This window comes from Scyliorhinus canicula, chromosome 9 (genome assembly GCF_902713615.1).
Source record: "Scyliorhinus canicula chromosome 9, sScyCan1.1, whole genome shotgun sequence".
Lineage (NCBI taxonomy): Eukaryota > Metazoa > Chordata > Chondrichthyes > Carcharhiniformes > Scyliorhinidae > Scyliorhinus > Scyliorhinus canicula.
The window spans coordinates 132,396,286-132,421,571 of NC_052154.1; the positions used below are offsets into that span (position 1 = coordinate 132,396,286).

A 25,286-nucleotide genomic window follows, 5' to 3' on the forward strand; every position below is an offset into this window, starting at 1 on the left:
TGTGGGGCTTTTGGCAGGGGAGGAAGTGTTTGAGTGGGTCCGTAGGGGCATAGAGGGGTACCTGGAAGCCAACAACAACAGGGAGGTGCAAGTAGGGGTGGTCTGGGAGGCGTTGAAGGCAGTGGTCAGAGGGGAGCTGATATCTATTCAGGTGCACAGGGAGAGGGTGGAGAGGGTCGAGGGGGAGGGGGAGAGGCTGGTGGAGGAAATGGTGGGGGTGGATAGGAGATATGCGGACACCCCGGAGTTGGGGCTTCTGAGGAAGCGGCGCAATCTCCATGCGGAGTTTGACATACTGACCACCCAGAAGGCGGAGGCGCAGTGGAGGAAGGCGCAGGAGGCGATGTACGAGTATGGGGAGAAGGCAAGTCGGATGCTGGCCCACCAGCTCCGGAAACGGGAGGCAGCGAGAGAGATGGGGGGGGTCACGGACGCAGGTGGGAACTTGGTGCGGGATGGTAAGGACATCAGTGGAGTGTTAAGATCCTTTTATGAGGGGCTGTACCGGGCGGTGGCCACCAGGGAGGCGGGCGGGATGGACCGCTTTCTGGACAGGCTGGAGTTCCCAAGAGTAGGGGATGAGTGGGTGGAGGGTCTGGGGGCCCCAATCAAGTTCGAGGAGCTGATGGAGGCGATGGGAAGTATGCAGACAGGGAAAGCACCGGGGCCTGACTGGTTCCCGGTGGAATTTTACAAGAAGTTTTCCGATCTGCTGGGCCTGTTGCTTGTGAGGACCCTGAATGAGGCAAGGAACAGAGGGGCTCTGCCCCCGACGATGTCCAGGGCAATTATCGCTTGATCCTGAAGCGGGACAAAGACCCCCTTCAGTGTGGGTCTTACAGGCCGATCTCGCTCCTTAATGTGGATGTAAAGTTGTTGGCAAAGGTACTGTCCAGAAGGGTGGAAGATGTGGTCCCGACGGTCATCCATGAGGACCAAACAGGATTTGTAACGGGGAGGCAACTGAATGCCAATGTACGGCGGCTCCTTAATGTGATGATGATGGCGCCGGCGGCTGGGTAGGCAGAAATAGTAGCATCAATGGATGCGGAGAAAGCTTTTGATAGGGTGGAGTGGAGTTACCTGTGGGAAGTGCTCTGCACTAGTAATACCCACACAGGTATTATGTTTGGGTTTGGTGAGGGGTTCATCAGCTGGGTGAGGTTGCTGTACAGCTCCCCGGTTGCGAGTGTGGTGACGAACGGGAGGAGGTCGGAGGACTTTCGGTTCTCTAGGGGGACGAGACAGGAGTGCCCTTTGTCTCCCCTGCTCTTCGTGCTAGCGATTGAGCCCCTAGCCATGGCGCTGAGGAATTTGAAGAGTTGGAGGGGGATTGTGCGGGAAGGGGAGGAACTCCGGCTGTCGTTGTACGCAGATGACCTACTGTTGTATGTCGCGGACCCGGCCGAGGGGATGCCAGAGGTGCTGAGGATACTGGAGGAGTTTGGGGACTTTTCGGGTTACAAGCTCAATGTGGGGAAAAGTGAGTTTCCCAGGGGAGCAGGAGAGGGAGATAGGTCAGCTCTCGTTGAAGAGGGCTGAGAGGAGCTTTAGGTATCTCGGCGTCCAGATAGCTAGGACCTGGGGAGGCCATGCACAGGCTTGACTTTTCGAGGCTGGTGGAGCAGATGGAGGAACAGTTCAGGAGGTGGGACGCGCTGCTGCTCTCGTTGGCGGGTAGGGTCCAGTCGATTAAGATGATGGTGCTCCCGTGGTTTTTGTTCCTTTTCCAATGCCTCCCCATATTGATCCAGAAGGCTTTTTTCAAAAGGGTGAATAAGTCCATTCTCGGGTTTGTATGGGCGCGGAAGGCCCCGAGAGTAAGGAAGGTATTCTTGGAGCGAAGAAGGCAGGTAGGGGGTTTGGCGTTGCCCAACCTGTGTGGGTATTACTAGGTGACGAATGTGGCAATGATTCGCAGGTGGGTGACGGAGGGGGAAGGTGACGCGTGGAAGAGATTGGAGGTGGCGTCCTGTGTGGGCATGAGTCTGGAGACTTTGGTGACGGCCCCACTTCCACTCCCCCCGGCAAGGTTCTCCACGAGTCCAGTAGTGGTGGCGTCCCTCAAAATCTGGGGGCAGTGGAGGCGGCATAGGGGGGCAGTGAGGGCCTCAGTCTGGGCCCCGATACGGGGCAGGCACCACTTTGCGCCGGGGAGCATGGATGGGGGATTTGGGAGTTGGCACAGGGCAGGCATTAGAAGGATGGGGGACCTCTTCCTGGATGGGAAGTTCGCGACGCTGGAAGAGCTGGAGGGGAAGTGGAACCTCCCCCCGGGAACGCTTTTAGGTATATGCAGATCAGGGCATTTGTTAAGCGTCAGGTGGCGGAGTTTCCGCGGCTGCCGCCAAGGGAGGTGCAGGATAGGGTGCTCTGAGGGACGTGGGTCGAGGAGGGAAGGATCTCGGCAATCTATCAGTTGATGCAGGAGGAGGAGGAGGCCTCAGTAGAGGAGCTTAAAGCAAAGTGGGAGGAAGAGTTGGGGGAAGAGATTGAGGATGGAACGTGGACGGACGCCCTGGAAAGGGTGAACTCATCCTCCTGTTGCGCACGGCTCAGCTTAATCCAGCTGAAGGTGCTGCATAGGGCGCACATGACAGGGACCAGGATGAGCCGGTTCTTTGGAGGGGAAGACAGGTGCGTGAGGTGTTCGGGAGGTCCGGCGAACCACACTCATATGTTTTGGTCATGTCCGGCCTTGGAGGGGTTTTGGAAGGGGGTGGCGGGGACTTCGTCTGAAGTGGTCGGGTCTAGGGTCGGACCGAGCTGGGGGCTCGCGATCTTTGGGGTAGCTTCGGAGCCGGGAGTGCAGGAGGCGAGAGAGGCCGGCGTTCTGGCCTTTGCGTCTCCAGTAGCCCGGCGCAGGATTCTGTTACAGTGGAGGGATACGCGACCCCTGAGTTCGGAGGCCTGGATCAACGACATGGTTGGGTTTATCAAGCTGGAGAAGGTTAAGTTTGCCCTGAGGGGGTCGGTACAGGGGTTCTTTCGGCGGTGGCAGCCCTTTCTCGATTTCCTGGCGACGGGGTAGAGGGTGGTCAGTTTCAGCAACAAACTGGTTTTTGGGGGGGGGGGGGGGGGGTGGTTGGGGCTGGTTAAGGGGGCTTGTATTTGCGACGGTGGGTCTGCTATTTTCTTCTATTACTGTTGTTTGTTATAATTTATTATTTTGTTTTGGGGGAGGGGGTTCTTTTTCTGTTTTGGTGCAGAACCACACTTTGTTTGTTTTAATTATGGGGAGAAAATTTGTTGAAAAAATGTGAATAAAAATTATTTTTAAAAAATAAAGTGGCCGCACTGCGCATGCTTCCATAATCATCGGTGTGCATGTGCATAGATTTGTGCATGCACACCGATGATCAGGCACGCATGCGCAGCCAAATGTTTTTATATTCGTGGCCATTTTGAAGGCCGCTTGCAGCCGGCATAGTTAAAAGCCGGCTGCTGCGGCGATTGCGCGCGGATTTGCGCAATCAGGAGCGCTGCGGCGGATGGCTCCGCGACCCTCCCGACACCTGCCTGCGATCCACCCGTGGATCGCGCCCATGAGTTTGACCATGCATGTCTCTCCCCCTCCGTCCCCCCACTTATTATCAGCTCATGGGTATCCAGATATAGGATCAGCCTCTCTAACTCCACCGGCATTACCTCAGTCAAGAGTTTCCACAGTGAGGGGAGCGGCCCCACCCAAAGACCCAGCCCCTGCCATATTTCTTCCTGCAGGACACTCTGCCTCGCTCGACGGGGAACTTTCGCTCACCCACTTATTTCCAGCACCCTTCTTCTGGGTCTTCGCCATTTCGCATCTTCCTTATGACTTCCCACACTAAATCCTTCACAAACTACCCCTGAAGCCGACATAAACATCCAAAAACCAGAGACTCTAGCAGGAGCCACCTAACGAGTGAGCTGCAACCTACATGTCGCCACCAGAAGTCCAGTTGAAGTATTTTGGGGTTGTCTAGTCTATTGTTTGAAAGCTAAAATCTTCAATGATGGGGAGATATTTTCTTGAGTATTGGTAAATACTGGATTGTTTTATTATGTTTTTTAAAATAAATTTAGAGTACCCAGTTAATTTTTTCCAATTAGAGGCAATTTAGCATGGTCAATCCATCTAGCCTGCACATCTTTGGGTTGTAGGGCCAAACCCACGCAAACACTGGGAGAATATGCAAACTCCACACGGACAGTGACCCACAGGTGGGATCAAACCTGGGACCTCGGTGCCGTGAGGCAGCAGGGCTACTCACTGTGCCACCGTGCTGCCCTTGGTTATTTACATTTGATTGGTAGCAACATTGTTACACCAGTATTTGCACATATGAGGAAAGAAATAAAAAATACAAGGGATCCATTGAGAATGTATCATGCAGAGTTAAATGTACAGTTTAGGGGGGGGGGCCCTTGATCTTGTCTGGGGCCTTAGCTAGCCTGTAGTTTAATCTTTCATCTATGCTATTTCTCTTGTGGCGGCCTGCTTTCTCAGCTGGTTAGCCAATAGGTGTCTGGCCTTGGTTTCCAAGCTCATAAAAGATCCCCAGTATCTGGCAGAGTTGGTGCTAATCTTTCCCAGTAGAGAGCAGATCAAATTCTTTTTGTAATTTTTTTCCCCCTCTGCCAGGAGTTCCCCGACTGGGCTGTGGAGTACCGTTGATCCAAATCCGTATGGAGTCAACCAACTGCTGCCTGGCTGCCCTCCATTCTGTCTCTAAGTGCCCTATGTGATTATTTTTCTCCTTATCACTGCCTTCAGTGCCTCCCAGAATGTGGAGGGAGAGACCTCCCCATTCTGGTTACAGGTTACATATACCTTGATGGGCTCTCTCTCTCGGTGGCTCTCGTTCTGGGAGTGTTTCCCCTCATCTTTGGGCAATTTTGTTTCTCTTTCACTCTCTCTCTCTCTCTCTCTCTCTCCCACCCCCTCCTCCCTGCTTCACTGTCCCTGCCCTGCCCTTCCCATCCCCAATTGACCTTGAAAAAAGTGGTGGTGGTGATCTGCATCCTTGGAACTGTTCCAGCTCCTGAGGTATAGGTACACCTACAGTGTTGTTATGGAGGGAGTTTCAGGAATTTGACCCAGTGACAGTGAAGGAATAACAATACCGTTCCAAGCCAGGCTGATGAGTGATTTGGAGGGGAGCTTCCTGTCTTGTTAAGCACGTTGAGATAACACTGGCTGCAACTGGATGCAGCTATAACTCGAGTAGACTCCAGACCTTGTTTAGTTCAACTTGATTTATTGAACCTTTCACAGTTAGAACAGTTCTTGGTGAGTTCGACACTCTGCTAACCTAGCTGTGATTTCTCCATCTAGACTGAGCCAGACTAGCTCTTTGCCACGTGCTGTATGCGTTACGTGATATGTACACTGGACTCGCTCTGTAGATGTCCCTCGTGGAAAGAGGCGGAGTGAGTGCCTCGTGCTTTTTATAGTGGGAAACCACATCCCAAGTGTTCTGCCTGTTGATTGGTTATGTCCTGTTCCCTGTGCCCATTGGCTGCCTGTTTGTATCTCCTTAAGTGCCTGTCAGTATATCATGACATCTCCCCCTTTGAAAAGTTTTTCTGCAGCCTATGTGAAGGTATTTGCATGTGTAGGCTGAAAAAATAACATATTTACATGAGATGACAGTTTAAAAAAAAAAGTGTACATATGAGAACAGCTATCTAATGTGCAGAAACAGAACATGGCAAACAAAGCAATTGTTCATAAGTCCAGTCTCTGGGGCTTGCGTCTGATCCGGGTTGACCGCTGGAGAGGTGGTGGCGGGGACAATGGCGCCTTGATGGGCGGGGCTGCAGCGAGACTAGTGGCCTCGTGGTTCGAGGTGTCAGGTGGTGGCACAATAACAGCTGGAAACAATGAAGAATGTGGTTGCAGGTGGGCAACTGTGCGTGGGGCCCGTCTGTTGCGTCGCACAACAGAGCCATCAGCCATACGCGCAACGTACGATCGAGGAGCAGACTGTCCGACAACAACCGCTGGAGCTGACCAGCCTCCGTCAGGCAGCTGGATCCGGACCATATCCGCCGGGGATAGCACAGACAAATCCGTGGCATGAGCATCATAGCCCTGCTTTTGCTGGTCCCTGAGCTTCTGCACCTTCTGCAGCACCGGGAGGTGATCCAGATCAGGCATGTTTAAGGCTGGAAGAGTTATCCGCAGGTCCCTGTTCATCAGGAGCTGAGCCGGTGATATGCCAGTCGACAGTGGGGTTGCTCTGTATGCGAGCAGCGCAAGGTTGATGTCAGAAGCAGAATCTGCAGCCTTGCAGATGAGCTGCTTTACTATGTGCACCCCTTTCTCAACCTTCCCGTTGGACTGCGGCTAATGTGGGCTTGAAGTGATGTGATGAAACTGGTACAGCTTGGCAAATCTCGACCATTCCTGGCTGCTGAAGCAAGGACCATTGTCACTCATGACAGCGAGGGGAATATCATGCTTGGTTTAGCACAGGGCTAAATCGCTGGCTTTGAAAGCAGACCAAGGCAGGCCAGCAGCACGGTTCAATTCCCGAACAGATGCTGGAATGTGGCGACTAGGGGCTTTTCACAGTAACTTAATTTGAAGCCTACTTATGACAATAAGTGATTTTCATTTTCATTTCATTTCATGCCTGGCGAATGTCTCCTTGCAGGCCTTGATGACGGTCCTGGACGTGAGGTCCGAGAGCTTCACAACCTCTGGGTAATTGGAGAAGTAATCGATGATGAGCACATAGTCACAACCATTGGCGTGAAGAGGTCAATGCCCACCTTAGACCACGGGGAGGTCACAATCTCACGCTGCAGAAGCGTTTCCTTACCCTGTGCTGGCTGGAAGCATTGACAGGTTGGACAGTTGAGGACCAAGTTTCAGATATCCTGACTGATCCCAGGCCAATAAACAGCTTGCCTGGCTCTGCGCATACACTTCTCGACACCCAGGTACCCCTCGTGTATCTGCCTGAGCACCAAGCTCTGGAGACTGTGCGGAATGACGATGTGATCCAGCTTTAGGAGGATGCCATCCACCACTGGTGAGGTCATCCTTCACATAAAAAAATTGGGGGCACTGCCCTTTCTGCCAGCCATCGGTGAGGTGGCGCTGGACACGCTGCAGAAGCGGGTCCTTGGCTGCCTCGTCGCGAATGCGGATCACCTTTTCATCCGACGCAGGGAGGTTGCTGGCCCACAGCTGCACCTGTGATTCAATCTGCTGGACGAATACCGGAGGGTCGGCAGGCAAGGTCACTGAGCGGGACAAGGCATCCGCAATAATGAGCTCCTTGCCTGGTGTGTACACAAGCTCGAAGTCATGCCATCTGAGCCAGAGGAAAATGCGCTGCAGCCGGGGTGTCATGTCATTCAGGTCCTTGTGAATGATGTGGACCAGAGGCCTGTGGTCTGTTTCGACGGTGAACGTCGGCAGGCCGCACACATAATCGTGGAACTTGAGGATTCGAGTAAGCAGGCCCAGGCATTCCTTTTTGATCTGGGCGTACCGCTGCTTGGTGGGTGTCAGCGCCCGTGATGCGTAGGCAACCTGAGCCCAGGAAGAGGTGGCATTGCGCTGGAGCAACACCGCGCCGATACCGTCTTGGCTCTCATCTGTCGAGATTTTTGTTTCCCTGTCAGAATCAAAAAAAGCCAACACAGGTGCAGTGTTGAGCTTGGCTTTCCGCTCCAACCACTCTGCTTGATGAGCTGCCTGCCACTCAAAGGCAGTGGACTTTTTTACCAGGTGTCTGAGGGCCGTGGTGTGTGATGCCAGATTCAGGATAAACTTGCCCAGGAAGTTCACCTTCAATGCCCTCCATCATCTCCATGATTCTATGGAAGATCTCCGTGGCTGAAACAATGCTGAACGCATACGATTGTAGCAGTACCTCAAACGTGTGTTGCAGAGCCTTCTGCTGGGCTCATCTAGCTGGATCTGCCAGAACCCGTGTGATGCATCCAGCTTTGTGAAAAACCAGACGTATGCCATCTCACGTGTCAGTTCCTTCCGTTTCGGGATGGGGTGGTGTTCCCACATGATATTCTGGTTTAGATCCTTGGGACCAATACAAATGCGCAGCTCCCCCGATGGTTTCTTTACACAGGCCATCGAGCTGACCCAGTCAGTCGGTTCTGTGACTTTGGAGATAATGCCCTGGTCCTGAAGATTCCTGAACTGTGCCTTCGAGTGCTCCTTCAGTGCAGCTGGAACCCGGCGTGGAGCGTGGACCACAGGCATGGCATCAGGCCGCAGCAGGATCTTGTAGCGATATGGCAGAGTGCCCATCCCGTCAAAGACATCCGGATATTGAGCGAGGATGTCATCAATGCTGGCTTGAAGATCCACGTTGGGGGATGTCATTGTGTAGAACAACTGCACCAGGTTCAGCTGCTTGCATGCCTGTGCACTGAGCAGGGAGGCCAGGTCAGGCTTGATGATTTCAGACCTGAGCCTCGCTTGAACACTTCTGTTGGAGACAAGCAGATGGCAGGATCCCAGCGCTGTGATGGCATTGCCGTTATAGTCCAGGAGCTGGCAGGCTGCTGGAAGGAGCTTGGGTAGCTTTTTGATGCGGTGGAAATCTGCCTGTGAAAGAAGATTGTCAGAAGCACCTGTATCCAGCTTGAACTGGATAGAGCACTGATTAACTTGCATCATCACATGCCATTCGTCCGCAGAATCCACAGTAAGGATAGGCAGGCTTCGTGATGCTGTTGGCGAGGCATGTGCATGTGTGGTGCTGATGCCCACATGGTAGGGGGACTCCGGGCAATAGTCTTCCAGATCCGTGATACTGCCAGGATCTGAATCCTGTAATCCGTTCTGTACACTCCAAACGTGCCTGCGTTGGAGTTGGGAGTGCTGGCCCTTGACTGGTGGTGCAGACCTGCACAAGGCTGCATAGTGTCCAGGCTTCCCGCAATTCAAACAGTGCCTGCCTCTTGCAGGGCAGTGTTTCTTTAAATGGGTGGTGCCACAGTTCGGTTTCGTTGTTACGCTCCACATATCATCGCACATGCGCAGTGCGGTTGGCAGAAGTTTGCACCTGCGCAGTGTGTTGATCGGCCGCTTTGTTATCCCATTCGCATCGCGCATGCGTGGGTCACCGGAAAGAGCGCGCGAAATGGCCACTTTTCTCAAGGCTGAGGCGTTGCATCCGGGCGATGGCCTGCACACTCTCTGCCTCGTGGGAGGCAGGTTTCTCAGTTTTGGCCGATTTGTATTGGGAATACAGATTTTTGGCATGCTCGTGCACCGTACACGTTTCAATCGTGACTGACCGGGTCATGTGCTTGATTTTCAAAAGCTGCTCCCTCAGCAGATCAGAGTGAACGCCAAAAACAATCTGATCCCTGATCATGGAGTCAGCAATGTCACCAAAGTTGCAGGATAGCACTAGTAGACGGAGATTAGGTAGAAAAGAGTTGAAAGATTCGTCTTTACCTTGCAGGTGTTGCTTAAAAATATAGCGCTCCAAGATTTCATTAGTGTCCACTTCACAATGACTGTCACACTTGTCCAGGATGGGCTGAAGCTTCGTCTTGTCCTGGCTTTTGGTGAAGTTGAACGAGTTAAAGATTTGGATGGCTTGATCCCCCGCAGTTGAAAGGAACGCGATCTTCCTGGTATCAGACGCACCCTCTAGGTCTGAGGCTTCAATGTACCGCAGAAACCTTTGCTTGAAGGCCCGCCAGTTGGCACTGAGATTGCCGGAGGTCCGTAGCAGTTGAGGAGGCTGGATCTTCTCCATGATGCTGGGATGTCTTTACTGGTCACACAGAACAGATTGAGGTAAACCACGTAGATAAAGCAGACTACTGGTACCATGTCGTGTTAAGCACGTTGAGATCTCACTGGCTGCAACTGGATGCAGCTATAACTCCAGTAGACTCCAGACCTTGTTTAGTTCAACTTGATTAATTGAACCTTGTCACAGTTCTATGTGAGTTCGACACTCTGCTAACCTAGCTGTGATTTCTCTATCTAGACTGAGCCAGACTAGCTCTTCTCCACGTGCTGTATGCGTTACGTGATATGTACACTGGACTCGCTCTGTAGATGTCCCTCGTGGAAAGAGGCGGAGTGAGTGCCTCGTGCTTTTTATAGTGGGAAACCACATCCCAAGTGTTCTGTCTGCTGATTGGTTATGTCCTGTTCCCTGTGCCCATTGGCTGCCTGTTTGTATCTCATTAAGTGCCTGTCAGTATATTATGACACTTTCAAGTGGTGGTGTTCCCATGTATCTGCTGACCTTGTCCTTCTAGACGGTAGCAGTTGTGGGTTTAGAAGATGCTGCCTTGGGAGCCTTGTTGAGTTTCTGCAGTTCTTCTTGTAGATGGTACACAATGCTACCACTGTGCATTGGTAGTGGAGGGAGTGAATGTTTGTGGATGAGGTATCCATCAGACAGGCTGCTTTGTCCTGAAAGCTGTTGAACATCTTGAGTTGTACTCATCCAGGCAAGTGGTATCACGCTCCAAGTGAACCTCCTCTGGACTGCCTCCAATGTCACTACTTTGATAAGTGGACTAAAACTGTTCACAGCATTCCTTGTGTGGCTTAATTAGTACCTTGTATAGTTTTAGTACGGTTCCCCTATTTTTATCCTCCATTCCCTTTGAAATGAAGGCCAGCATTTCATTTGATTTCCCTCTGACCTGCTGAACTTGCATGCTAGCCTTTTATGATACATGCATGAGGACCCACCAAATCTCGCTGCAACTTTCTGCAGTCTTTCTTCACCGGTACAGTTAAGGACTTCCACAACTAGTGAGCACCGCAAGGCTGTGATATCACCCCATGGAATTATATTATGATTTGAGTTGAAGTTCATGTCAAAATTGTTTTTCTTTTGTTACCAGGGGCTGTACCCCGATTCATTATTTATTGACCATTTGTTTTACTCTAAAATACTATGAATAAGGGATAGCTGGGACATTGGGTTTTGTGGGAGGAGGGCTGAGGCTGAACAAATCAATATAAACTCAATAAAGAAAAGCTGTGTCTTGGTTTCAGCTTCACCAACTGGCTTTCATCTTACTAACATGCTCCTTAGCAATAATCAACCGTGTAAATCAACATTCATTGCAAGCATGTTTTTCTGCTTAAGAATGGTGACTCTTGGATATGTATAGCTGGTTTTGCACAGAATGTCAGTAATGTTATATTTTTAAGCCACTTTACCTCGTATAATACTCATCCATGCCAGTATGGAGCTTGAGGTCTGTGGGGTGATTATCAACTTTAATTATTTTCTTTCATTAGCTTGTTGGAAGGTTATTTGTTATCTCGGTGGGGCTTTCACTCCTTGCACTTGACCTGGCTTTGTTTACTCTCTCTTCCTGTGGGCTACTTGTATTTTAGATTGACAGACAGTTTTAAAATCTCCTAAATGTTCACAGTTGTGGCACCCAGCTTCCCTTGCTGGGCATTCTTCTCACCTTTTCAAGATGCTAGTTGGTGCACCTTTCCCTACTTTTGCTTCAATGCACTTTATCTTTTTGTGTCTATTTCGAGAGACATCACTTTCCCCACAATCGCTCTGTTCCCTTCCGAAGCATGACAGACTAAGCTTTTCTTTGCTGCCTTTGAGAGAGTTGTAGCTTTTCTTATTTGCAAAAGATCTGATGGGGTTTAGACCACAACTTATGCGATCGTATTTTATTTAATCTCTTAGGATCCCGTGGTCTCAATTTTCTGCTAGCCTGTGCAGGTCATTTATGAATGGGTGAATTCACCGATTCAGTTTTTGTTTCCTCATTAGATCTTGCTTGTTTGGTTAAGGTTTTCAACACTGAAATAAGCATTGAATGCCTGGAGGACATCATTTGTGAGCTTGAAGTCTCATTGACATTCTCATTATTATGTTGCAGAATAAATTATTGGCCTGATCACTTTGTTCCTTTTGTGGCAAACCTGAAGGTGTTCGTATCTGGAGAATCTTCCGATCCATTGAGCCTGTTGTAAGGCTTTTGGTGCTTTGGAAAAGTTATGGGACTGGAAATGAAGACGCCATGCTTATCCTAAACTGTGTGGATCTATTTCTGATTCAGTATTTTGGCTTGTAGATTGTGATCTGTTCTCACTGCTGTCTGCACTCTATCTACTTGCATTTACTACACTGCCAATGCTTTGTTGTGAGTCTTCAATCTTTTTTTCTTATCCTTTTTCAAGAATTTGTAGGTCTCTTCAGTCTGCAGTCTTCATTCTTTTTGTGGGGTGAGGGTGTTGAAGGATCAATTCTTGGGGACTTCAGACGTAACCATGTGGGTTCTTGAAGACAAGTCATTGTAGATGATTCATTCAAGAACAATTTTCCCCATGGTCGATAATGGAGAAAAATTTCCCATAGCTAGATAATGGAGAAGAAACTTTGGATCGGGGATTAGTAGCAGGCCATTCAGCCCATTGAGTCTGTTCCAGCATTCCAATGAGATTATGGCTGATGTATGGTCTAACAGCATGTACCTGCCTTGCTCATCCTTCCTTTGATGTATCATTTTACATCTGAAATCAACAATTGATTCAACATCAGTTGCCATTTGCAGAAGAGTTAAAACCTACTATTTGTAGGCAGAAAAAAATTTCTAATTTCACTCCTGAAACATCTGGCTCCAATTTCAGACGGCCCCTTAGTTCTGGACAATTCAGAACATGGAAATAGGAGGGAATACCATCTGTTCTCCTAAATATCTTCAAATTTGGATCAAATCATCCTCAACCACCTAAATTCCAGGAAATGCAACCCTTTTTTGTGGTCTTTATTGTTTGGTATTCTGGTATTGTTCTGACAAACCTACATAGCACTCCAATGTCTTAAATAATTTCTAAATTGTGGTGCTCAGAACTGCTTGCAGTGTTCCAGGTATGGCAAAATTGAGGTTTGGTAGAAGAATAAAATAAATAGAAGTAGAGATCGCATGGCCTGTAGAACCTGTTCCACCATGCCATCTATTCAAGGCTAACTGTGGGCTTCAACTCCACTTTCCAACTGGCTCCCCATATTCCTTGATTCCCTGAGAGTCTTAAAATGTGTCTACCTCAGCCTAGAGTACTAACAATGGCACATTCACACCCTCGGGTTGAGAATTCAAAATATGCACAACCCTTTGAGATAAGTCATTTCTTCTAATCTCACTACTAAATGATCGCCGCCTTATCTTGAAACTGGCCTCTTGTTCTAGATACCCCAGCCAGGGAAATAGTATATACTCTGTCAAGCCCCAACTATTTTAGTGTGATCACCTCTTAAACTCCAGAGACGTTACTCTAGTCATAGGATAACCCTCTCATTCCAAGGACTAATCTAATTAACCTTTGCTGTGCTGTCTCTAATAGAAGTATGCTCTCTAAATATGGAGACCAAAATTACACAGTATTCCAGGTGTGGTCTCCAAAGCCCCATACGATTGGAGTACAACTTTGTTTAGTCTTTTACTCCAATCCCATGAAATAAACATCAACATGGCATTTGCTTTTCTAATTGCTTACTGTACTTGCATGCTAATGTCTCTGTGCATCAACATTTATACGTTCCACACCTTTTCAAAAACATACAGCTCTTCTATTTTTGTGACCAAAGTGAATAATCTCATACTTACCCACATTATACTCCATCTGCCACCTTGTTGTCCACTCACTTAATCTGTTTGCAGCCTTTGCTTTGTGTCCTTCTCACAGCTTGCGTTCCTACCTTGTATCATGTAACTTGATACATTACTCCCTTTGGATACATCTTGTAAATAACTGAGTCCCCAGCAGTAATCATTGCGATACTCCTTTAGTCAGTCTGCCAACTTGCAAATGTGCCATTTATCCCTGTTTTCTGTTAACCAATCCTCTAATCATGCTAATATAGCACCCAAAACTTTGGGAAATTGAAGTATAAAGTCATGTTGGCGTTAAGTCAGCTCCCCACCCTTTCATGGAAACTAGGAACGGGAGTGGGTTGTTCAGCTCTTCAAGCGGCTCTCCACCATCAATGTAATCATGGCTGATCCTCTATCTTCGTGCCATATTCCTCCTTTGGCCCCATATCCCTTGATGCCATTAAATCTATCTGTTTGAATATATTCAGTGACCTCCACAACCTTCTCCGGTAGAGAATTCCACAGGTTTACTACCTTTTGAATGAAGAAATCTTTCTTCACCTCAGTCCTAAATGGTCTACCCTGTATCCTGAGACTGTCCCCTGGTTGTAGATTCATCAACCAGGGAAAATATCCTCTCTGTGTCTAGTCTGTCCAACCCTGCTAGAATTTTGTAGGTTTCAATCAGATCTCCTCTCATCCTTCGAAACTCTAGTGAATACAACCCAGTTGAACCAATATCTCCTCCATAAGACAGTTCCACCAAGGCCGGTATTAGCCTAGTGAACCTTTGCTGCACTTCCTCTTTGAAAATTATATCCTTTTAGGTAAGGTGATCAAAAAGGCATGCAATACTCCAGATGTGGTTTCACTGAAGCCCTGTATAACTGCAGTAAGACTTTTGAACACCAAACCTCTTGCAATGAAAACCAGCATACTGTTTGCCTTCTGAATTGCTTGCTGCACCTGTCTCTCTACTGCCATTGACTATTGTAAAAGGACACTCTGATTCCTTTGTACATCCACACTTCTCAATATGTCACCATTTAAATATCTTCCTTCTGTTTTTCACTTTGAGAGTATAACTTCATATTGAACCATATTGTACTGCATCTGCCATGGTTTTTACCCACTCATTGTCTAAATCTCTTTGCATCCTCCTCACAACTCTTAGTTCCACACAATTTTGTGTTGTCAGCAAACTTGGAAATATTACATATGTATTGTGAACAGCTGGGGCCTAAGCACTGATCCCTGTGGTACCCTACTAGTCACACTGCCACTCTGAAAAATACCCATTTATTCTTTCATTTTCAGCCAGACCATGCGATTCTCTCATCAGAAACTGCCTTAAGTTTTGAATCAATAAATGCGTATTTTACTTGCCGGTGCCGTTTATCTGCTCAAGGGATCAAGCAGGCAATAAGGGCTGTGTTTTGAAGTTGCGCGGAGGTTTAAACATGTCCACTCCATGTGTCAGATGCCAATGACATTTCATATTGGTGATCACTCACACACTGACATCTATGGCAAAAGTGGTTCTCCTTTTAACTACCCTACTTTTAATAAATTTATCAAACCAAATTTCTCCTGTGTAAAAGTTTGCTGACATGTTCAGGAGCGTTATTTAGACTTGAAAGATTCCAGCAATTTCATGATGAATGATGTTGGACCAACTGGCTTGTAGTTTCAGTTTTTCTTTCTCCCACTCTCTCCTCTCTTGAATTGTGGTGTCTCACTTCCAATCTGCTGAGACCACCCTAGAATTTGGGGAATTCTTGGAAAATCAAAACCCATCCACTATCTCTGCCATAACTCTAGGATGTAGGCCTAATATTTGCAACATGTCCGATTAGTCTCCATTTCGCCCGAATAGTACTACTTTTCTGACCTTGAACTCCTCAATATTTTTAGCCCTTCAGTTACCTTCTTTCTGCAGTGTTACTTCTATGTTGTACTGTGAAGACAGATAAAATTTGTTCAATGTCTCTGCCCTTTCCCCAAATGTCTGGATGGCAGGTACGCTACAATTGACATAATTAGTTTGGGGAGAGGAACAAGTTCACTTTAATTTTTAAAAAAATGATAGACTGTGGTTCCGGTTTGCAGTTAACTTGGTCTCTTCTGGAAAGTGTACATTTGGAGAATATTATTTGGCTTGGTTGTTGCGTCCTCCTGTAGCTAATTCCCCAAAGCCAAATAGCCTCCCACCATTTTCTACAAAACTAAATACTGTAGATGGGAGAAATCTGAAACCGAAAAAGCTGGAAATGCTCGACAGGTCTGGCAGCATCTGTGCTCAGCAGGTGTGGAGAGAGAAACATAACTCCTATTTTCTCTCTCCCGACACTGCCTGATCTCCTGAGCATTTTCAGTACTTTGTTTTTATACCACATGCCACACTTGAGGATCAATTGTCTTTGGTGCAAAAGTTGTTGCCTTTGAATGGGGAATGTCAGTAATTAACAAAAAGCAGTGATGCTGTGCTAAATTTTCTTCTCTATCTTGCTAGTTCATGAAACTTAATATCTTACTATCACCAGCACCTCCTAGATTAGTTTACATTACTTGGATGTCCAATTTTAAATAAATCCTTTTTAATTTCCACAAGTTAATTACAATGTTGCCACTAAGCGTGTGAAGTGCTCTGCATTTCATATAAATAGTAGTTTACTGTTTCTTCATAAATATTATTGTTCCATCATAACTTTTACAAATCAATATGATTATCCATTAATTAAATGTTCAGTTTCTCTGCTCTTTTTCTCTTATCTTGATTCTGAATTCTCATCAGCTGATTTATTAGTTCCGATTCTACTTGAACAGCTATGATTTCTTTCTCTTCTGAGAAAGGTCGATATCTTCAGGTGCTCGTATATTTTGTTTTTGCTGCCAGTTCTTTGAAATAAAAATCCCTGTTCTTTCGGGCTTCTCGTCGAGACCATTGTTGGACTTGTATATGGCTACAAAGTACAGGTTTATGGTGAACACTGGGATGTTCCCTACTGCACATACCTATTCTGTAGATTCAGGCATTACTCGCTATAGGGTTGCCCTTTAAACCGTTCAACACTTGTACTAAACAAAATAACATTGATGCCAATATGCCTCCAATAAACTGCAGCAACCATAACTTTAATCTATTCTTCACAAAATTACAGAAGGAACATTGTACAGAACAATTACTGTATTTAAGCTAGTTATTTCTATATGATTCAAAAATGTTTTTCAGTGACTTTAATGCAGAGCCTGAGTTGATGCCAAAAACACCATCCGAGAGAAAGCGGCTTAGGAGGCGTCCATCTTTAGCCCAGGATCCAAATAAGAGGTAAGGGTATCAATGCTGCAAAACAACTGCATCAAACCCATCCAAATATTTTCATTTGCTGGATTTGTGAACTAATTCCTGGTAGCAGTTTCTATGTAAGGTGAATTTCCATGTTTTGATCATTAATCTGTGCTGAAGGGCAGCACGGTGGCGCAAGTGGTTAGCATGGTTGCCTCATGGCACCGAGGTCGCAGGTTCGATCCCGGCTCTGGGTCCCTGTCTGTGTGGAGTTTGCACATGTGTTTGCGTGGGTTTCACCCCACAACCCAAAGATGTGCAGGGCAGCTGGATTGGCCACGCTAAATTGCCTCTTAATTGGAAAAATGAATTGGGTACTCTAAATTTATTGTATTCAAAAAAATAATAGTCTGTGCTGGTCTCTACCAATGTTACACTGAGCAGTTATCCAGGAAATCTCAAACTGAAAATGCTGGGTAAAATAAGCAGGTCAAGCAGCATCTGTGGAGAGAAACGGTTAACATTTGGAGTCTAAATGATCCTGTTGTAAGAAATTTAAGATAGGAATGGGAAAGATGGAAGGAAAGAAGTGACTTTCATATTGTATCTGTTAAATGTTATTTTAAATGTTTGTGACTTGGAAGAATTACAAGCCACTGCAGTTCAACTAAGTGCTTTTCTCAGCTAATAACTGATGCCGTTTTGAGTTCTTGTTGAATTGCATGGTATCAGTAACATGTAGCTTAGCAATAAAGTTTGAAGGTATGGCTTGATTGCTAGTCTTAGTTGGCCAACCATGGTGGCATTTCATGTGTTATGGTTAGCTTTGGTGCCCCAGGACTTGTTAGTGGGGGAAACAAATTAAATATCAATCCTCGTGGTTATCAATTTGATGGAAAAGTGCTTCTTGCTGAAAACAGAATTATGGCTCCAATGTTTTTCTCTTGCCCCAATCCATGAAAAAAGTTACCAGCACTCAAATGTGCCATATGGGAGCCAACTACAAGCTTCAGTACCTTTTTAAAACATTTTTTTTTTTAAAGAGCAATGATTCTCATATCTGAAGATCACTAGTGGTCTACATGGGTCATCAAGATGGTCTTCAAGTCACTGACATGTAATGCCATGGCTAAGGCTATACAAGACACGAGACCAGAATTCTCGCCCTACCGTGATGGTTCTCAACCTGGCCAACTCCTACATGTATATTTTGAGTCGTCATAAGCACAATACAACAAGTAGTTTTAGAATTGAGCAAAATTTAATTTAATGTTGATTTAATACAATTGCAGTGTTGCCTTTTTTTACCTACTGTAAATATGGCAGTCAGTGAGGTTGCCCTCCTCCTTTCTTTGGATATCTATAGTCTAATGCTCAGTCGTCATGTATCAAATGATGCCACCACAAGGTTCAACCGACTATCGATCAAAGAGCCAAACACCAGTTAGTTAGTTCAAGGTCAAGGGTACTTCATTTACACACACAATTAGTCATGCAACATAAACACTACTAGTTAAACTACACCTATCGACTCTGACAACCTGTACTTAACTTCAGGCACCCGGCTTAGGTCAGAGGAACAGTGGCCGTTGTTCGATTCTGGATCTATCGAGTCTGTAGAAGTAACTGCTGCTCAGCTAGGCTCATCCGCCTGGTAGCGGGTGTTGAACTTGCACTTGCTTCTGGTGGTGCTGCACTTGGAAGCAGACGTTCCCGGAGCACCAGGTCCAAGAGAGACCAAACACATGGTGGACTCTCCTCTTGTGCTTGGGGGGTTTTCGCGCTCTTTTGGGCGGTCCTTCAGTTTGGACCCCACAAATTGGGCAACTCCTGATCATTGCGTTCATTCGAACCAATAAATGGGTGGGTGCCTTGATGGCTGGGCTTTTTGCAAGCGGTCATTGACCCTGTTATTTCGCTTCCCTAGTACAGGGTGTGGCGCCGAAATGTCTGGGACTGTACCGGTCGTTCAAGTACCAGTCCTTTGTCTGGTGGAGATGGGCCATCAAATGCTAATCGGTCCATCAAATGCTAATCGGTTGGGGGTTTCGATTCCGCCTGGATTCCTCACTCGCAAATATACATTCAGGCTCTGAGCCTGCCTGAATCTCGCATTGTCCATTTTTCTCACTATGTTTTGTGGCCTTCCCTGTTCTGGTTGCAAGTGGCCATCCCAAATGGCTACAGCAGTGGCAAGTGAAAGGGGCTGGGTTGGGTGGTCTGTGGACATGAGTTTTAGATCCATTGCTTGAGAAAAGGATCAGAGAAAACTGGGTAGCAGAAATCTTGAATTCTGATTGAACAAAGTATGAAATGGCATGGATGAATCCAGATAAAAGACTGTTTTGGTTGTAATTGGTATGAATTTTTACTGTACTCATTTGAGTAGGACGATTCTTGAGTTCATTTGTTTTAATATTTTATTTCCAGATTTTCTAGAAGCAGAAAAAGTTTCAGGCGTTCATCAATCCAGCGGCCAAAACGGATTAATCAAATCTTTGTGGAAGATAACAGTGACTGCAATAGAATAGTTGAGCAGACCCATCCTGTTCGTCTGACACGATTGGCATCACGTGCAGCAGCAGCAGCAACTGTCAGTCTAGAAACTGAGAAAATCGGTGTGTGCCCTATTGTCCCAGTTAATGATAGAGTTCCATTCGTTGAACTGTCGCTGAATGACTGTAAGAGTGCGGAGTTACAAAAGAGTCATATGGGCAACTTATATCAAACTCTGACTTTTGACGATGTGAAATTGCTTCAAAAAGCAGTTGAAGTAAAACCACCACCTCCAAATGGACCTGCTTTGGAAACAATGACTCCTGCTGATCCGGCAGTGAACACCAGTAGTCGAGATCATGAAACACCGAAGCTGAAAACCGATGTTACTAAAGAAAATGCAGTTTGTGAAGAGGCTGGCTCAGCTAACTGCGAAATGAGCAATGCATCATCTGCAGGTGGGGGTTCCATCCCTAGGGAAGATGAAAATAAGCCTGTTCGTAACGGTACAAACCGTAGGTCAGTGCGGAAAAGTATTACTGGTCGCAGATCCAGCTGTGTCAGGTTGATGGATAAATATTCATTGAATGTTCAAAGGGCTACCATGGTGCAGGAATCCACCAGAAAATCATTACGTAAATCTATTGCCAGGAGAAAAAATATGCTGGAATCATCTCCTTCCAGTTGTAAGTATAATTGTCTAAGGAAAATGCACAGCTGCATGTTGCATTCTGCATGCAGAATGGTAACTGCAATCCCCCTTTCATAGATGGTGGACCTACAGTGAAGTTTAAAAAAAAATAAAAAAATCTGTTATTGGAGGGGGTTACAAAGGCTACATGGTTAATCCCAGATTTAAAGAAATTGTGTATGAAGAAAGATTGGCTACCTTGGATTATTTTCTGTCAAAAAGGAAGACCTGAGGGTACATGATCAAGCGTTTAAAATTGAGAGGTTTGGAACAAATCCTGCCCTTGAGAGGTTTTTGCTTTCTCTTGCCTAAACAGTTTGTGGTTGGGCATTGCTGTAATTCAGTGGAAGAAAAGGGTGGAGAGGACCAGCAAGGTATAAAAGAGATCAAGATAAAAGTTGGGATAGTGAAATTATACCAGATAGAGGGATATTGCAAGTAGGAGAACCAGTCTAGATAGTAAGAGGAAATGCTTACTTCTTGTCATGTTGCAGTGATGACTTAAAACTATCCCCCCCCCCCCCCCCACGCCCCAATTCTGCAGACTTTCCTGGTTCAATTGATTGAGCTCTTTTGCACACTATGTAACGTGCCAGGATTCTTTTTCTTTGATATTGCAAATGTTGTGTCCAGTGCCCGGATTTTTTTCAGTTTCGTGTGTAAATGTTTTTCTTCATTAACGCCCATGTATTTTCGTCATAGACTATAGCACCATTCAGAAAGTGGTGGAAAATGCAGAAAAAGAACGGTGAGATTTGAGTTTATTTGCTTAGTGCGGGTATCACTGGGTGGAGGAAAATAATACTTCCTGTAGCAAGTGTGGCGGAAAAGAACTTGTGAGGAGCTGCTCCTCCAATCTCAAATTCTGCTCCTTCAGAGACTCCAATTTATAATTGGAGGAGCAGCAAGGGAGGATTTGGAGGAGTTGCGGTAGTTATTCTGGCCAGTTCCACTGCCAGCACACAGGAGATTTTCATCTGCGCCATTACAAATTGCATTGAGACGTCTCTGAGGAGAAGAAACTGAAAATGATAAAAGGGAGGAGGAGGCAACTGTGAACCACAGTAACTATGCCAGGAACAGTGCCCCTGCGGGTGCTGGCACTTAGCCTCTTGTCGATCTGGACCTGGCTGCCAGCTGTGCAGATGGAGGGCAGCACGGTGGCGCAGAGGGTTAGCCCTGCTGCCTCACGGTGCTGAGGTCCCAGGTTCGATCCCGGCTCTGGGTCACTGCCCGTGTGGATTTGCACATTCTCCCCGTGTTTACATGGGTTTCTCCCCCACAACCCAAAGATGTGCAGGTTAGGTGGATTGGCCACGCTAAATTGCCCCTTAATTGGAAAAAATTAATTGGGTACTCTAAATTTATATTAAAAAAAAAAAGCTGTGCAGATGGGGTTTACCTAGTCTGTCGTCTTTTTTGCAGGGACAGAGTCCAGATGAATATGTTTCAAAGGGAAGTGAGAAATGATAATTTGCCAAGTCGCCAGTTGATTCGAGGGATGGAGCTCATTGTTAGCTTGGTGCTGCAGATTACATTTATGTGCATTTCCTTTGAGCAGTTGGACCCGTTAGTATCCTGATGTGTTTTTCAGCACTCCATGGGCAGAACAAAACCAAAGAATGCTGGGGAGTGCTAATTACTTGCATTTACACTTTTTTGAAGGGGCTGCAGATGTGAATCTATCTCCCGATTCATTTGTAAGAAGTAGTTAGAATTTTCATTTTGAAAATTGAACATGGGAGATTTATTTATTATAAATTAACAAAAACATTTTCAGAAAATGAATTTCTATCAAACTGAATGCCAGGACATAGCTCTCTGTTTGTTATCCAAGATGTTTAATATATTTATTCTCTGGGATTTGTGCTATCTTTTCTATTTAAAGGGAAAAAAACATGTGAATCTGTTTTTTTGGGTCATTGCCAAATAAAGTAGTGAGAATGAAGAAGTTTCTTAAATCTCAAAGTAGCCCCTGATGTGGGTTGGGGGAAGAGTTGCAGGAAAATAAATACTCTTTATCCTGTGTGTGTTATTTTTAAATGGGCATAAAATGGCTGGATCTGAACATTTTTAACTTGCTGTGCTAAGAAACAAACTCACTTGAAGCAATGCACGATCAACTGAATTAAATCAGAAGTCATGATTTTCCACTCATGGGAAGGAAGGTATGTAGGTAATTTGCCCTTGCCAAAAGTTTGAAGATACAGTATATCCATTGTCTGTTAACATTTTTTTAGTTTCAAAATGTTGCATGTTGTCGGACACTTGCAAATGCCAATGTTTTGTAATTGCAGTGTTGATGTGATTGAACTTGAGCAACCAAAGCAGAACCAGCCAGCCACGATGGTAGGTATTGTGTAAATTGTGTTGTTTTTATAAACATTTTTGACATTTAACTTGTATGTTTTAATAATGTGAGTAACTCAAAATTAACTACACATGTAAACTAAGGTTCTGAGTTTTTTGTCTACAGGTTCCTGAAAATCAAGGTAACTGATGCGTTAAAAATACCACAAAAATTGCATGAGCAATCTCGAGGAGAATGTGTCCAAACCACAAGCTTCCAGGGATTCTGAGAAACGGTCTGTAATTGGCTGTAATTGCCCTTGGTGTCCAAACATGTGTAGGTTAGGTTGCGAGGTTGCGGAAAGTGTGGGGAAAGTGGGCCTAGGTGGAGTGCTCTGTCAGAGGTCACTGCAGACCTGATTTGCCGAATGGCCTCCTGCATTTAGGGGTTCTATGATTTAAAATTTCAATAGACTGAATTTCAATTTTACTCTAGCGGAGCTCAAAGTAGTTGCATGGTTTGTTTTCTGAGATGCTGTACCCGCTAGTCTCTGTTAATCTCCTTATAATAAAGACTGGGTTCTATAAATGTTTCCCATTTTCCCCTCGTGTTAGTCCTTTGACCTCTGGAATTACAAGAACAATATGCACATGACAGTTGGGCTCCAATTTGTAGCTTTATTTGACTCTCTGGTTCTCTCCCCAGTACAAATCCTCCTGTGACTTGTCTGGAATTTACATACAATTCCTATACGAGGTTGACCGAATCCTGCACCAAGTACCAGAGTTCAAACCCCCACGATTTACAAATCCCTCTGATTTGGCTGGAATGACTCACCAATTGGTCATTCGGTGTTGATCGTTGGACTGAATCTAGAGATGACCAATCTTGATGACCAATTTTCTTTCACCTTTCTGACTGCTCTGTATCATATTCTGGTGTCATCCTCTACAAACCAATAGGATGAATGTTGGTTTATTTACGGTCACAAAGTCTACTTACAGCAGCAAATATATGATCAGACTATGGTCCTGTTGGAACAACTAACATGCTGGACCCTGTCCGGGCCAGCCTTTATACAATTGGTCTTATGAGCCCCAGCTGGGTGGGTCTCTGTGCACCAGCGTGGAAGCCCATATTCCACGAGTCCCACAGAGAGATCAGTCAGGGTATCCTTGTGGGGGGTTATTCCACCCTCCTTTTATGATTATTCGTATCGCAAGAGCGCATATCTTGTGTTGCTGTCTTGTTGAATCGTCTGGTGTTTAACGCTAGTATCTTCAGTTCATTCCGCACCCTGGTCTAGACAGGACTGGATGGACATATATATAAAAAAGATCCCCACCCCAGTTAGGCATATCTGGCTCCAGAGTTTAGATGTGTAAGCGCCTCTTCCCTTACTATGTGATGGCTGTTGTTCAACACCAGGACTGGGCAGGAAGCAATGAGTGGGGATAAAGGGTTCCTCTTTAGGTTGGTGATCTGTAACCTGTGGGGTTCCACAGGGATCAGTGCTGGGACCACAACTGTTAACAATATATATATTGGAGGAAGAAAACAAATGTACTGTAGCCAAATTTGCAGGCAAATTGCAAGAGTGGTAAAAACAGTTTGCAAAGAGATATTGATAGGTTAAATAAATGGGCAAACGGTTTGCAAATGGATAGTATAATGTGGGAAAATGTGAAGTTAATTTTGGAAGGGAGAACAAAAGATCATAGTGTTATTTAAATGGAGAAAAGCTGCATCACAAAGGGACTTGGGTGAAACACAAAGCTAGCACACCGGTGCAGCAGGTAATCAGGAAAACTAATGGAATGTTATCCCTTATTTCAAGGGGTAGGGAACTTGCTGCAACTATAAGGTACTGGTGAGACCACATCTGGCACAGTGTGAGCATTTGGCTGCCTTATTTAAGGAAATAGACATAGAACATACAGTGCAGAAGGAGGCAATTCAGCCCATTGAGTCTGCACTGACCCACGTAAGCCCTCGCTTCCACCCTATCCCCGTAACCCAATAACCCGCCTAACTTTTTTGGTCACTAAGGGCAATTTATCATGGGCAATCCACCTAACCTGCACGTCTTTGGACTGTGGGAGGAAACAGGAGCACCCAGAGGAAATCCACGCAGACGCTGGGAGAACGTGCAGACTCCGTACAGACAATGACCCAGTGGGGAATTGAACCTGGGACCCTGGCGCTGTGAAGCCACAGTACTATCCACTTGTGCTACCGTGCTGCCCTTCTCGTATATTATTTAATTGGATACAGTCCAGAAAAGGTTCACTGGGATGATCCCGAGTATGGAGGGATTGTCTGAGGAGCAAAGGTTAACAGGTTAGGACTGTAGTCATATAGAAGAATGAGAGGTGATCTCATTGAAACATCTATGATTCTTAAGGGGCTTGAAAGGGTAAATGTGGAGAGGTTATTTTTCTCTTGTGGGGAAAGTTGAGGGCATAGTCTCAGAATAATGGGGTGTCCATTCAAGAGTGAGATGAGGAGGAAGTTTTTGAGGGCTGTCTTTGGCACTCCTTGTCACCGAGAGCTGTGGGTGCAGAGTCCCTGTGTCTATTTAAGGATAAATTTGTGATCAGTAAGGGAACGGAGGGTCACTTGGAAAGGGCAGGAAAGTGGCGGTGAGGAATGTGGGATCAGCCATGATCCTGTTGAATAGCGGAGCAGGCTAGAGGGGCTAAACAGCCTACTCCTGTTCTCATTTCTTGTGGTCTTATTTTGTTTACGGTAATTGCTTTCTTAATTGTATCATGGCAGTTGCCCTGTACCATTGTTTGTGATAAACCACCTCTTCCAATTTCTCACTGAGCAGGGTGACCCGACAGTGTTACAATTAACCCTTTCCTACCTGTACAGCTCACGTCTGTATGTTGTGTTGCGATTTAGCTATTTGTAATTTACAGTTCAATGTTGTGTCTGATTTGGGGTTT

The 25,286-nt window shown here is 46.0% G+C and overlaps 1 protein-coding gene across 7 annotated transcripts in view; it reads left to right on the forward strand.

The window, feature by feature from the left end:
• Positions 1 to 25,286, forward strand: part of LOC119971708 (inner centromere protein-like) — a 106,214-nt gene that overhangs the window by 17,515 nt on the left and 63,413 nt on the right. For 6 of the 7 annotated variants that reach the window (XM_038807626.1, XM_038807631.1, XM_038807630.1 and 3 more), the window contains exons 3-7: positions 16,805 to 16,900; positions 19,289 to 20,040; positions 20,748 to 20,793; positions 22,343 to 22,394; positions 22,522 to 22,537. In XM_038807626.1, the coding sequence (XP_038663554.1) occupies positions 16,805 to 16,900; positions 19,289 to 20,040; positions 20,748 to 20,793; positions 22,343 to 22,394; positions 22,522 to 22,537 (962 nt within the window). The remainder of the gene's footprint in view (positions 1 to 16,804; positions 16,901 to 19,288; positions 20,041 to 20,747; positions 20,794 to 22,342; positions 22,395 to 22,521; positions 22,538 to 25,286) is intronic. The other variant, XM_038807632.1, reaches the window with a different exon arrangement.